This window comes from Aotus nancymaae, unplaced genomic scaffold (assembly GCF_030222135.1).
Source record: "Aotus nancymaae isolate 86718 unplaced genomic scaffold, 86718_ANA_hifiasm-v0.15.2.pri h1tg000041l, whole genome shotgun sequence".
NCBI classification, from domain to species: domain Eukaryota; kingdom Metazoa; phylum Chordata; class Mammalia; order Primates; family Aotidae; genus Aotus; species Aotus nancymaae.
Genome location: NW_026988455.1, coordinates 44,006,232 through 44,020,190, shown reverse-complemented (window position 1 = coordinate 44,020,190; position 13,959 = coordinate 44,006,232). Strand labels below are relative to the sequence as shown.

Sequence of the window (13,959 nt, the reverse complement as noted above, 5' to 3'; positions counted from 1 at the left end):
ATCCCTTTTTATCCTCATTCCTCACTCCCATACCCCCATTGACAACCTTCTCAGTGTGTTTGATGTGTACCATATTTGTTTCTTTGTGTTTTTGCAAAGTGCTTATTTTTCTTTTGTACATAAGTATTTTGATTCATGCAAATGATATGATGTCGTATATCTGATTTTCCCACCCAATATTGTGTCAAAGGCTGTCTTTAAAGAGCTCCTTCTTCCATCATCTCTTCCAGTTCTGCTTCCCAGTGATGTCAGCTCTCACTTGTCAATCTCCCTTCAGACCAGCCCCTCTCAGGCCATGTCTGGACAACACAAGTTAACATTTACAAGTATTCACATTTATCCTGAATGAGTACACAACACACAGTCATGGCCGAGGTTCAACTCCACAAGACTGGGGAGCCAGAAAGCTTGAGGCATCACATCCTATTAGCTATGGTGTCTGGCACCTGGGAGTTGCTCAGTAAATGTCTTTTGAATGAACTGAAGATGGCTCTGCTGTTCACCAGCTCTGTTGACCAGGGCAAATACTTTTGCCTCTCTGAGCTTTGATTCCCCTATCTGTCAAAATGGAGATGATAATTACAATTCTTCTTTCCCAGGGTTATTGTTAAGGTCAGATGAGATCATTGCATTGGAGGTATTTTGTTAACTGTAAAGAGCTATCCAAAGCACTGGTGAAAGGGTAGAAAAAGGACGTTGGAGGCTTGAATCCTAGCACAGCCTTGTGGGACCTTGAAAAAGGTAGCATTGGAGAGATCCAAGGTGGCTGATCACTAGCAGCTCGGGCACGTAGCTCCCAGTGAAAGCGCAGAGAACAAGAGGACGCCACACTTTCAGACAAATTTTTGTTGCTCACAGACCAAGAGATTCCCAGTGGAGGAGCCCCACGGGTCGCCAGGGCAACTCTTGTGGCCGGCGCGGTGGTTTTGCTGGCGCCTCAGCGTGGCAGTTCTTGGTGCAGAGTCCGGAGATTCCCGGGCAGAAAAGCACCATCAATCTTAACACCGCTGTTTTGGCCGGCGCAGTGGATTGCTCAGATTTCGGCACTGGGAATCAACAAGTTGGATGTTCGCTCAGAGACTCTTTCTATGCGGTCAGGAATTTAGGCACAGCTTAGGTCTTTTCATAAGACTCCAACTGAAGTGTGGCCTGGGGCTGCAGTTATCCGGTCTTGATAACTTGCTTTTCTCCCACGGTCTATGCTACTGTGTGGTGTGGTGAGGCACTGATACACCTCCACGGAGAACCAGCTAAAGGGTCTGATACTCAAGCACTGGATCAGTGGTAAGAAGCATTTCTTATCACCCTTTCCTTCCTTCCTCCCTCCTCCAATCTTGTCATCACTCCACCTTCCATTAGGAAGGCTGGTTCCACATTGTTATCAGGTCACTCTGAGGTGACCTGGGTTAGAAAATCCCACAGCCCAAACCTCTTCAGTGGCGAGATTCTACCCTTAGCTCCTGCCTGACTCCTTCTGAACTTGACTTAGTATTGTGAAAGATGAAGCGTGAACACCCTGGAATAATTGATACTCATTTGCAGCCCACTCTCAGTTCTCATTGATGGCAAAGATGCCCATGGTGCAGAATAACCACAGTTTTTGAAGGCCATATGCCACAGTTCATAAAGCCTTTTCTCAGGTGGCATTCAGGAAGTGGCAGCCACAGGTAATTGAATCCTCAGGCCTGATCCCCTCTTTACTATATCATAAATATCAAAAGGCAGTTGGGCTGAGCAAGAACAGGAAGCCTAAGAAATTCTGGATTATTTTATCCCTAAACCATTATCTGTAGGTTTTGATCCTTCACGGTGTTCCCTAGCTAAAGCATAGGAACGGCTTCTCACGTTGGTTCAGAGACAGCTGTTCCGACCGTCAGGGTTGTCTTACTTTCTGGGCTGTTTTGATTTTCTGAGCAGCTTTGTGTAAGAAATACCAGGTATTAAAAAGTCTGTTGCAGGGAAGACTCATATATGAACTAGTAGAAAAAGAACTTTGTCATGGAAGAAAACGCCCAGTGTGCAGACATTCTTCCTGAACACTGCTATTCCATCTAAAACAGTCCTGAGTGTCAAAGCCTCACCTACACCCTGAAGCCATCTCAACATTCTGGTACCCAGACCTTGTCTCCTGCCATTTTCTTTTCAGAGCATTGCCGTCTCTTTTGTCTGGCTACATCCAACTATTTTTAATTCCCTTGTCTCCCCATGGAGACAAGGGAATAGTATTTCTAGTCAGGTCTGCTGAGTGGATAATTAAATATGAAATACTATTCTTGGTTGAGATTATATATTTTTAAAGGACGGAACGGCAACTTTGAAAGACAGGCTTTGAAAAGAAGACTACTGACTTCCCACAAGTTTAAGATTATGAGAACAGAATTCAGACAAAGACACATTGGAGCTGCGTCTTCATGCTGCGGGGGGTACAAGCTTGTAGAGACTATTGCTTGTTGGCTTCTCTGCTCTACTGTTTAAGAGTGTGGACACCGGAGTTGACTGCTTGGGTCTGTGTCACTTACGAGCTGTGTAATATTGAGAAAATTACCTTATCTCTCTGTGCCTCCAGTTTTTCATCTGTGAAACAGACATAACAGTAGTACCTAGCTCATAGGGTTGTTGAGAAGATTGAATGTAAGTGAGCTTTGTAGCACTGGCGTGTGGAAAATGCTCAATCATGCTATTAGCTAGTACACATACCTGATGAAGTCTCCTCCACATTGGAGGGTTGAGAAAACATGTGCTTGTGTCAGATTTGCATAAAATTCCCATCTTGGAGCCATTGTGATAATCCTTCCTGCATGTGGCCTAATAATAACCTCAAGTGTTTTTATTTTGATTCTTCATCGTTCAGCTACACGGCTGGGAGGGGTAACAGGAGCTGTGTGCCTGCATATCGAGAGCTCTCTGATTCTGAGTAGATGAGATGAACAGACCTTTGGGTTGACTGGCTTCCTGGTTCTTTTTCTCATTCAGGTGCTGGAAAGCTTCAAGATCATGGACTATAGCCTTCTGTTGGGAATTCACTTCCTTGACCATTCCATCAAAGAGAAAGAGGAGGAGAACTCACAAAATGTGCCTGATGCTAAGCGACCTGGGATGCAGAAGGTTCTCTACTCAACAGCCATGGAATCTATCCAGGGTCCAGGGAAATCTGGAGATGGGATGATCACGGAGAACGCAGACACGTAAGTGCAGCCACATACCCACCCACCCTCTTGATTGTGGCACCCACATCACTGGGTAATTATAGACAGTCACATTCACCTTAGGGTGAGACTCCAAGAATCAATTTCTGCTTGGTGCTAAAATGGTTAAACTGGTCTCCATTTCTGTTCATCTAAGGATAACTAGATGAGTGGCAGTTTCTCTGGTTATTACTCCTTCACTCACTTGGTTTCTTTTTTCAAATGGCTCCATTTATTTTAACAATGGCTGAAAATGTTTTTTTTCCCCATTAACTACATATTCAAAACATTCACCACAAGAGGAAGGAATAAACTTTGAATTTGAATAAATATTTTTATTATTTTTTTATTTTTTATTTTTTTTTTGAAACAGAGTCTTGCTCTGTCACCCAGGCTGGAGTGCAGTGGTGCCATCTCAGTTCACTGCAACCTCCACCTCCTGGGTTCAAGCGATTCTCCTGCCTCACCCTCTCAAGTAGCTGAGATTACAGACATGCACCAGTATACCTGGCTAATTTTTGTATTTTTAGTAGAGATGAGGTATTTTACCATGTTGCCCAGGCTGGTCTCAAACTCCTGGCCTCAAGTGATCCACTTGCCTTGGCTTCCCAAAGTGCTGGGATTATAGGTGTGAGCCACTGCACCCTGCCTGAATAAAGATGTTTTAAGCAAATACACAATAAGAATGATGTTTGCAATTCAGAGCTTTTTATCTGCCTAAGGCGATTCTGTTGTTCTAGTCCTGCACCCTGGCAGATGTGGTCTCTCGCCTCAGCCAGATCTGATAGTTACTATAGGATTAATTTGCATGGATAAAGTGCATATTGACTAGCAGAAACAATTGCAACCATAGTAAGTTACTGAAATGATAGACTTCATCAGGTATGTGTACTAGCTGAGCAAGGAGACTGAAAGAAATCATTTTCCACGATCGTAAGTGCCTGCCTTCTAGAATTCTCCAACAATGACTAAACCATGGACATGTTTCACTTTTGTAAAGGAAATTAACACATATTAATATTTTTGAAAAGTCCTTTCTTGAAAATCAATCTAAATGTCTAATAATCAGTTAAATTATCCTATATTAGTATGGTTAAATACTATAAAGCTATTAAAAATCATATTAGCTTGAATATAAGAAGATGTTTATAATTTAGCAAGTAAAAAAAATCAGATTATAAAACCTGATAAATAATACCCTTTCTGGACTAAATACACACACACACACACACACACACACACACACACACGAAAAGTGTACTAGATGTTAGTAGTTATCTTTGCATCCTAGGAATAGCTGTTTGATTGTACTTTTTCTTTGTGTTTTTCTGTATTTTGTTTTTAAAAGTAAATATACATTACTCTTTTTGATCAGAAAAAAGTATTACATTTTTTAAAAGGAATATTTTATAATGCTCTAAAAATCCGTGCTCATGGTTTTAAAGTAGAAATAAGTTTGGATTCCTCCCATCTAACTCTTCAGAGTCGGCAGCTATGGTATTATTCTCCTTTGTGGGGAAGTATTAATACATCATTCTGAATTCCCGGGATGACCTTGACTGATGCCCAAAAAACAAAAACAAAAGAACAAACAAAAAAACATGGCTGGGCAGTAGCCCAGAGTTCTTAAACATTGTCTATTTTTACTTTCAGTCTGTTTGTTAGAAATGATTTTTTAACTTCCTGTTCTTATAATATGTAATCAAATATTTTCTCTTTGCTCTATCAACAGAATGGGGGGCATTCCAGCTAAAAGCCATAGGGGAGAAAAACTACTCTTATTTATGGGCATTATTGATATTCTACAATCATATAGGTAAGGAGTTTGGGGAGTAGTCTTTTATTATTTCAAAATCAATCTACAAAAGGTTCTGAAAAATCACCAAATGAGATTTTCCATTTATGTTTAGGTTAATGAAGAAGTTAGAACATTCCTGGAAAGCTCTTGTTTATGATGGGGTAAGTGACTTATTTTCATTATTACACTGTATGTATTTCTGCTTTCTCAGAGACTTCAGAGTATGTGCAGGAACTGTGTTGCTAGACTCTAAGTGGAAATGAAAGAACAGTCTTTATAAACTCAGAATCTTAGGCTAATAGATTGGTTCAAATCTGAGAATAAAGACAACATAAATTTGAATAGCTATTTAAATATATGACATCCGGCCTAGTGGTCAGAGAAACAAAATGATATCTGTGTCTATGTGAAACCCAAAGGACCTAACTTTGAGAGAGGCTTTTTCCGTAGAGATGATCAGTAACGAAGTGAAGCTTTCACACAACCAAGCTGCAGGAAGTGTGCACTGTGACTCTGATGATGGACAGCCTGGATTACTGAACTAGCCATGTGACCAGGAACAGTGCTGGTTATTTGGCCTCTTACCCTTGTTTCTCACCTGTACCCGGGGGATAGTGATGACACCTGCCTGATGTGAGGATGGGACAAAATAATGCATGTCAGTGTTCAACACAATACCTAACAAATACAGACACAGAAAGTGAAAACTTTTAATTGGTATAGATTTACACATAAACATTTATACATGCTGGCTGCCTCAGGATTTTTTTTTTTTTTTTTTTTTTTGAGATGGAGTCTCAGTTGCCCAGGCTGGAGTGCAGTGGCACGATCTTGGCACACTGCAACCTTTGCCTCCCAGGTTCAAGTGATTCTCCTGCCTCAGCATCCTGATTAGCTGGGACTACAGGCGTGTGCCACCACACTTGGCTAATTTTTATATTTTTAGTAGAGATGGGGTTTTGCCATGTTGGCCAGGCTGGTGTCAAATTCCTGACCTCAGGTGATCCACCTGCCTCAGTTTCTCAAAGTGCTGAGATTACAGGTATGAGCCACCGTGCCTGGCTGGGGATGTCTTAATTGATGTAACTGAAGAAAAAAATAAGTTATCAAAGAGCAGTTTCCCCCTTTTTTCTCTCCTTTCTCCTGTGCTCTCTGTCTCTGTCTCTCTCTTTCACACACATACACACAACACGCACACACACATGCACGCGCGCGCACACACACGCGCGCACACACACAACACGCACACACACACACGCATTAGATTTCTACTTCCTGCCACTAACAACATTTATTGGCCTAAGTTATTAACTTGAAGTAGCAATTCCAAAGAATATATTGGTCAAGGATTTGGTCACACATTTCCTTTTTAGATGTTAGCAGATACTTTCTTTTGAAAGAGAATAAATTATAGATGATATTCTTCTTCTTTCTTGGAAAAGAACACATAATTTCTCTGTTCTGTGGAAGACTGTTAAAAACCTTTCAGTATGAAAGATCTACATTTTGTCCGGAGGCTAAGGACTGACTTTAGTCAGAATGTTCTTTTAAACAACAGGTTCACACCTTTATTTCCAAGAATTAACCTCGAAGCTGGATATAGAGCATGTGCTGGTAGTCCTGGCTACTCAAGAGGCTGGAGCAGGACGATCGCCTGAGCCCTGGAGTTCAAGTCCAGCAGTCTTGAATATAGCGAGACCCTGTCTCTAAAAGAAAAACTTTTAATTAAAAAAAAAGAATTAACCTCAATCTTATTCAGATCAAAATTTCCTCCTATGAAAGGAGGTCAATATGGTAGGTGAATCTTATGTTTCCTTCCAGCTGAGAAAGGAAGGAACTGCATACATAGTGTCTCGAACATTGAAGAGGGGAGAGTGAATACCCTCATTCCACTCCCCTCCTGTTTTCTGAGACCATTTCAGTTTCCTGTTACCAGACGGATCTGAATCATCTAGTCTTGTCCCACCTTTGTCTATTTAAAACCTATCTTCCAGCTGGTTGTAGTGGCTCATGCCTGTAATCCCAACACTTTGAGGGGAGACAGAGGCAGGAGGATCACTTGAGGTCAGGAGTTTGAGACAAGCCTGGCCAACATGGCGAAACCCTCATCTCTACTAAAAACACAAAAATTAACTGGACGTGGTGGTGTGCGCCTGTAATCCCAGCTACTTGGGAGGCTGAGGCACGAGAATCGTTTGTACCCAGGAGGTGGATGTTGCAGTGAGCAGAGATCACACCACTGCACTCCAGCCTGGGTGACAGAGTAAGACTCCATCTCAAAAAATAAAATAAGAGAAAACCTATCATCTGTTTTTTAGTTTTTTTTAAATAAAAATCTCTGTGCTGGTTATATATCATAAACTTATTTTTGTTTGTTTTCAGACATGGCTCTTACTTAAACAATGTTTATTCATGCCAAAGAGAACAACAATGTAACCTCTCTGAGTAGGCAAGGGCTGAACTTTAATCCTCTATGGATACCCTTAGGCTCCTGCCTTCTACTGATATTTCTAAATTACTGCACTTGTTGGGAAGAATGTGTTCGCTTCAGGCAGATACTGCCAGGATACCAGGAAGTGTACATCTTAAAAGATGTAGTGGGGCCAGGTATGGTGGCTCATGCCTATAATCCTAGCATTTTGGGAGGCCGAGAAGGGCAGATCACTTGAGGACAAGAGTTCAAACCAGCCTGGCCAACGTGGTCAAACCTTCTCTATTAAAAATACAAAAATTAGCTGGGTGTGGTGGTGGGTGTGTGTAACCCCAGCTATCTAGGAAGCTGAGGCAGGAGAATCACTTGAACCTGGGAGGTGGAGATTTCAGTGAGCTGAGATTATGCCACTGCACTCCAGCTGGGTTGACAGAGCAAGACTCAGTCTCAAAAAAAAGAAAAGAAAAACTAGTGATAAATTTCCCACCATGCCTAAAACCTACTGAGTGTAGATGACCATTATAATGTGATCAAAGATGAATCTGGCAACTGTGACCTTCATAACATGCTAATTACAGTATTATAGATTATCCTAACTGCAAGGGAATATAATATGCCTTCTGTAACACCCTATTTCACAGATGAAGAAACTGAGGTCCTGAAACTCTGGCTTCTCCCAGGAATATACGGCCTTTTAAAGTTAGAGCTAACAACCAACACCAGGTCTCCTGACTTCTGGTCCAAAATGTTTTTTCTTCCAACCCCACTGCAGATACTTTGTAGTATCTAAACTTAAATTTTTAGAAATTTCCATATTGGAGTCCATTAAACCTGAATTCAAAATGAAGCATTATAGAAGCAAATTTACTATGTCCACAAGTGTACGGCTTGGATACATGATTTGGATAAATGATTACTAAATAAACATAGAAAATTACCTCCCTCATCCATCCCCTTTCCTGAATTTGTAATCAAATGACCCTTCAGCCCTAAAGACTCCTGCCAAGCATGAGAGAAGAATGGGGTTAACAATTTAACTCAATTCAACTCCATGCAATCAGCAGATAATTCAGTGCAAAGAAGTCATCTGTTAGCCTTGTCTCCCAGGAATCCTCCTAGCATCTCCTCACCTTGTTATTAGGAGATGAAACTAGAGCATTTTTTTACCTTAAATGTCACCCTTACTTTAGGATAGTTTTGTTTATGTCCCTAATTTTTGTTCATGATTAAGGGAGTTACCTTTCATTCCAGATGACACTTGATGCACTCTTTGCCTGTGTGTGAAAAAAGAACTTAAAAACTCCTCCTGGGACACACTGTTATGAATAAGGACAGCTGTTTTGATTTACGTAGCAGAGTTTTTTTGTTAACTCTCCCCTGCTTGGTTTGGCCTTGAGTGTCTAGAACATTTGTTCCGATTGAGTCTGTGCCCTCCTCCCCCAGCTTCAGACTCCGGGGCCCTGCGGGGCACAGGGCATTGTTCTCTATCTCTGGGCCACCTCTGGTTAAGAATGTTGGCTGACAGAAAACCAGTTCCATAGCTCTGTCTTCTGACTTGAGATGAACACTAAGAGGTAACCCTGTGATCCTGGTTTTTGTCTCTTCAGGACACTGTTTCCGTTCATAGACCAAGCTTTTATGCAGACAGATTTCTAAAGTTCATGAATTCCAGAGTTTTCAAGAAAATTCAAGGTAAGATTCTTATGAATTTTTTTTTACTTTTAGTTGCTAATTTCATTATGTATCTTTGCAAGATTTTTATTGGAAGAATTAATGCTATTTCTTTCCCTGCAGCAGTAATCACTTAGTAATTATGGTTAAGCATCCCAGTCGGGTGTTTATTGATGCCATAATCACTAGAGTCCTGTTTAGTGGTGGAAAAAATTTAGAAGCTCTCTTAATGTCCAACAATGTAACATATTGGTTAAATATATTATGATATAGTCAAATAATGGAATAGTATGCAGCCAATAAAAAAATCAGGTGTTAGCAGCACATTTAGTTTGTTAAATGTAGATTTATTTACCTTATAAGTAGTAATCAGTCTGTACACCTTGAATGCGCAGCAGAATTATAAAGGAATATATAAAACAGCAGTTATTCTCATGGGACATTCGCTAGCATAGATCATATGTTAGGCCACAAAACAAGTTTCAATAAACTTAAAACGATTGAAATCATACAAAGTATCCTTTCTGATCACAATGGAATGAATCAATAAGCAGTGAAAACTTCACAAATATTTGAAAATTAAACCACACACTCTTAAACTAGCAATGAGTTAAAGAAGAAATCACAAGGAAATTAGAAAAACCTCAGAGATGAATGAAAATAAAAACAAATATACCAAAAATTTATGGAATGCAGTAAGGCAGTGCTCAAAGGAAAATTTATAGGTGTAAACTCCTGCCTTTAAAAAAAAAAAGATAAAAATCTGAATTCAGTATCCTAAATTTAAACCTCAAGTAACTAGAAAAGAAAAGCAAACTATAATCCAAAGCTAACAGTACTTGTTCCAGATCAAGGAAGCAGGTGGGCTCTTATTTTCCTTTATATTGATATTTGTTGACTTTTTGCAATGAATATGTCATATCTGTGTTAAGTTTTTAAGTTATGTGAAAGGAGAAAATAACCCTCTATGTAGTTATTTTATCATTTTGCTATTCTGTGGTCCAATTTCATAAACTAAAACGTGATAATTTAGCCCCACACAGCTGAAAAAGAATCTTCATGATTTATATTTAAATAAGACAATCTCATAATATTTATTGGAGATTTTTTAATTAATGAAAGTCAAACACTTGCAATGTAAAAATGTTGGAAAATACAAGAAGATGAAAATGAAAAAAAAAGAAAATTCCTTGAAATGCCACAACCCAGAGATATCCACTGCTAATATTTTGATGTACTTTCTACCAATCTTTATTTCTATGCTTTATGTATTTATATTAAAATGGTAGCATAATGGGACACAATTTTAGGTGTATGTCCTCTTTGTTCACATAACTTTATAACACCAATAGTTTATAGTGTTATGTTTTCCATATCATTGTATATTTTACAAGGCACCATTTGAAATTTCGACACACATTAAAATTATGGTGTAACATAATAATCTATTTAACCATTCTTTCAGTAATGGTCACCTACATTGTCTTCCTTTTGCTGTTTCTTACTAGTTTATGAACATACTTTCAGATTAACACTGTGTCCAAATTTAGGATTATTTCTTTAGAATGGATTCCAAGAAAGGGGCACGGGGGTAATAAAATGCATGTAACTGCACAGAGAGATTGTGCCACTGAAGGCTCCCATGAGAGCCTGTATTCTACCAGCCCTTAGCCAGCATTGTGGCTTTTAAATTATGCCACTCTGATAAGTAAAACATGTTATCTGATTGTTTTATTTTGCATTTCTTAAGTACTGGTAAGGTTCAACCCTTATTCATGTTTCTTAGGCATTTGTAGTTCCTTTGAGAATTGAGCTTTTAACACTTGACCATTTATATTGGCTGTTTGTTATTTTTCAAAATTATTAATATCAATTCCATATAGTAAAGATATTAACCCCTTTTTTAACTTTATTTCACATTTCACTCTAAAACTTATTTCCACATTTGACTCTCTCAGTGATACCTTAAAATTGCTCTCAAATTGACAGCACCATAAATTAAATTATTTGCCCAAGGTTTCTTTGGCCCAGAATAGACTATAAGATAGTGTTTATTGAAACTGCAAGCCACATTAATACCAGCTTGTGGTTCAATCTTTTTTTTTTGAGATAGAGTCTCACTCTGTCACCCAGGCTGGAGTGCAGCGGCGTAATTTCTGCTCACTGCAACCTCTGTCTCCCGGGTTCAAGTGATTCTTCTACCTCAGCCTCTTGAGTAGCTGTGATTGCAAGCATGCACCACCCATGCCCAGCTACTTTTGGCTTTTAGTAAAGACGGGGCATATAAATTAATGGTACAATCAATGTTATCTTCAATTTCATAAAATATGGCATGTGTTGCAGATTTTTCCAGTCTGTATAATTTATCAGGTTTTTAATGGAACAAGTTTTTTAACTCTCAGGTAATCAAATCTATTGACATTTTCTTATTTTGATTTTATTATTTATTTTTTTAAAAACAGCTTTATTCAGATATAATTAAGATCCATAAGCTTTACCCTTTTAAAGTGTACAGGCCTATCATTCTTAATATATTCACAAAGTTATATAATCATCACCATTTTCTTATTTTATTTTATTATTAATTTTTTTGAGATGTCATCTCACTCTGTTGCCCAAGCTGGAGTGCAGTGATACTATCTTGGCTCACGGCAACCTCTGCCTCCCGAGTTCAAGTGATTCTCCTTTCTTAGCCTCCCAAATAGGTGAGATTACGGGTGTAAGCCACCACACCCGGCTAATTTTTGTATTTTTAGTAGAGATGGGGTTTCCCCATGTTGGCCAGACTGGTCGCAAACTCCTGACCTCAGGTGACCCACCCACCTTGGCCTCCCAAAGTGCTGGGATTATAGGCAAGAGCCACCAAGCTCAGCGATTTTCTAATTTTAGAACATTTTTATTACCCCAAAAAGAAACCCCATACCCAATAGCAGTCACTCCACATTCCGTCCTCTTCCAAGCCCCTGGCAGCTACTAGTTTACTTTCTGTCTCTATGCTTTTGCCTACTCTGGCCTTTACTATAAATCATATAATATAAACTTTTCAGTTTGGCTTTTTGCACTTAACAATATTTTTGAGGTCTATCTGTAGCATCATAGCATATATTAGTAGTTTATTCTTTCTATTGCAGAATATTCCATTATATTGATACACCATATTTTGTTTATATATCAGTTGATGGGTATTTGGGATGCTTCTATTTTGGCTTTATGAATAATGCTGTTAGGAACACTCATGGACAAGGTTTTGTGTGGGCATATATTTTCATTTCTTCTGAATGTAGACGTAGAAGGGGAATTGCTGGGTCGGATGGTAACTCTGATAACATTTTGAGGAACTGTCAAACTCTTTTCCAAAGCACCTGTATCATTTTACAATCCCACCAGCAATGCATATGGGTTCCAGAGTTTCTCTATATCCTCACCAACATACGTTATTGCCTGTCTTTTTTTCTTTTGGCCATCCTGGTAGGGATGAAGCAGTATTTCACTGTGGTTTTGATTTGCATTGCTCTAATGACTAATGATAGTGAGCATCTTGTATGTGCTTATTGGCAATTTATATCTTCTTTGGAGAAATGCTCACTCAGACCCTTTGCCCATTTTTAGTTGAGCTGTCTTTTTATTATTGAGTTATAAGAGTTCTTTATATATTCTGGACACAGGCCCATTATCAGTTACATGATTTGCAAATATTTTCTTTCATTCTGTGGGTTGCCTTTTTACTTTTTTGATAGTGTCTTTTGAAGCACAAAATTTTTTAATTTTGATATCCAATTTTTTTCCCCTTGTTGCTGGTGCTTTTGGTGTGATCTAAGAAAACATTGGCTAACCCAAGATCATGAAGATCTACTCTCATGTTTTCTTGTCAGAGTTTTGTAGTTTTAGCTCTTACATTTGGGTTTGTGATTCATTCTGATTGAACTTTATATGTAATATGAGGTAGAGTATATCTTCATTCTTTCATATGTGGTTAGCCAGTTGTTTCACCACCATTTGCTGAAAAGCCTATTCTTTCTCCTATTGAATTATCTTGGCACTCTTACTGACAATTATCATGAGAGAACATAAACCAGACCATAAAAAAGAAAATCAATTGACCACAAGTGTAAGGATTTACTTCGTGACTCTCACATCGTTCTGTTGATCAATATGCCGACCTTCATACCGGTACCATTCTTTCTTGATTACTTCTGGTTTGTATTGCTAAGTTTCATAATCAAGAAATGTGAGTCCTTCAAATACTCTTTTCGGATTGTTTTGGCTATCCTGTGTCCCTTGTATGTCCCTAAGAATTTTATAATCAGTTTGTTAATTTCTGTGGGAAGAAGGGCAGCTGGTAGTTAAAGATTGTGTTGAATTTGGGGAGTGTTGCCATCTTATATTTTACATCCCATAAACGTAGGATTCTTTTTATTTAAGCCTTTTATGCTTATGAAAGACTTCATCATTGATGTATCAGATAAGCGTTCACCCGTATTTTTCTTTTACCTTTTGTAGACTTTTTAAATTATTTAAAAATTGTATCTGTGTTGCATTTAGTTTGGTGTTTGAAGTGAGGGAGATCTAACCTTGTTTTTTCACAAGTAGTTAACTGTTGTCCTGATACCACATATTGAATTAGATATTTCACTTTAAAGCAAGTCTAGTACTTTATCTCTTTTGTTTATTGCGTAGATAGTGACGATAATGCTTATTGTCCTGCTATAGTGGGAACGGTGATTCCCATCTACTTTCCTTCCTTTATGTTTTCTAACATTTATCATGATCTAATATGCTATAGGTTTTACTTATTTAATGCCTATCTCCTTTATTTAAATGTCAGCTGATTGCACCTAGTGAAGGGGTGTGGGTTTGGAGGGTGCATATATTGT

The 13,959-nt window shown here is 38.7% G+C and overlaps 1 protein-coding gene across 6 annotated transcripts in view; it reads left to right on the top strand.

Moving 5' to 3' along the window:
- Positions 1–13,959, top strand: part of PIP5K1B (phosphatidylinositol-4-phosphate 5-kinase type 1 beta) — a 351,464-nt gene that overhangs the window by 220,702 nt on the left and 116,803 nt on the right. For all 6 annotated transcript variants that reach the window (XM_064361684.1, XM_064361689.1, XM_064361686.1 and 3 more), the window contains 4 exons: positions 2,974–3,185; positions 4,918–5,001; positions 5,096–5,144; positions 9,022–9,106. In XM_064361684.1, coding sequence (XP_064217754.1) covers positions 2,974–3,185; positions 4,918–5,001; positions 5,096–5,144; positions 9,022–9,106 — 430 coding nt within the window. The remainder of the gene's footprint in view (positions 1–2,973; positions 3,186–4,917; positions 5,002–5,095; positions 5,145–9,021; positions 9,107–13,959) is intronic.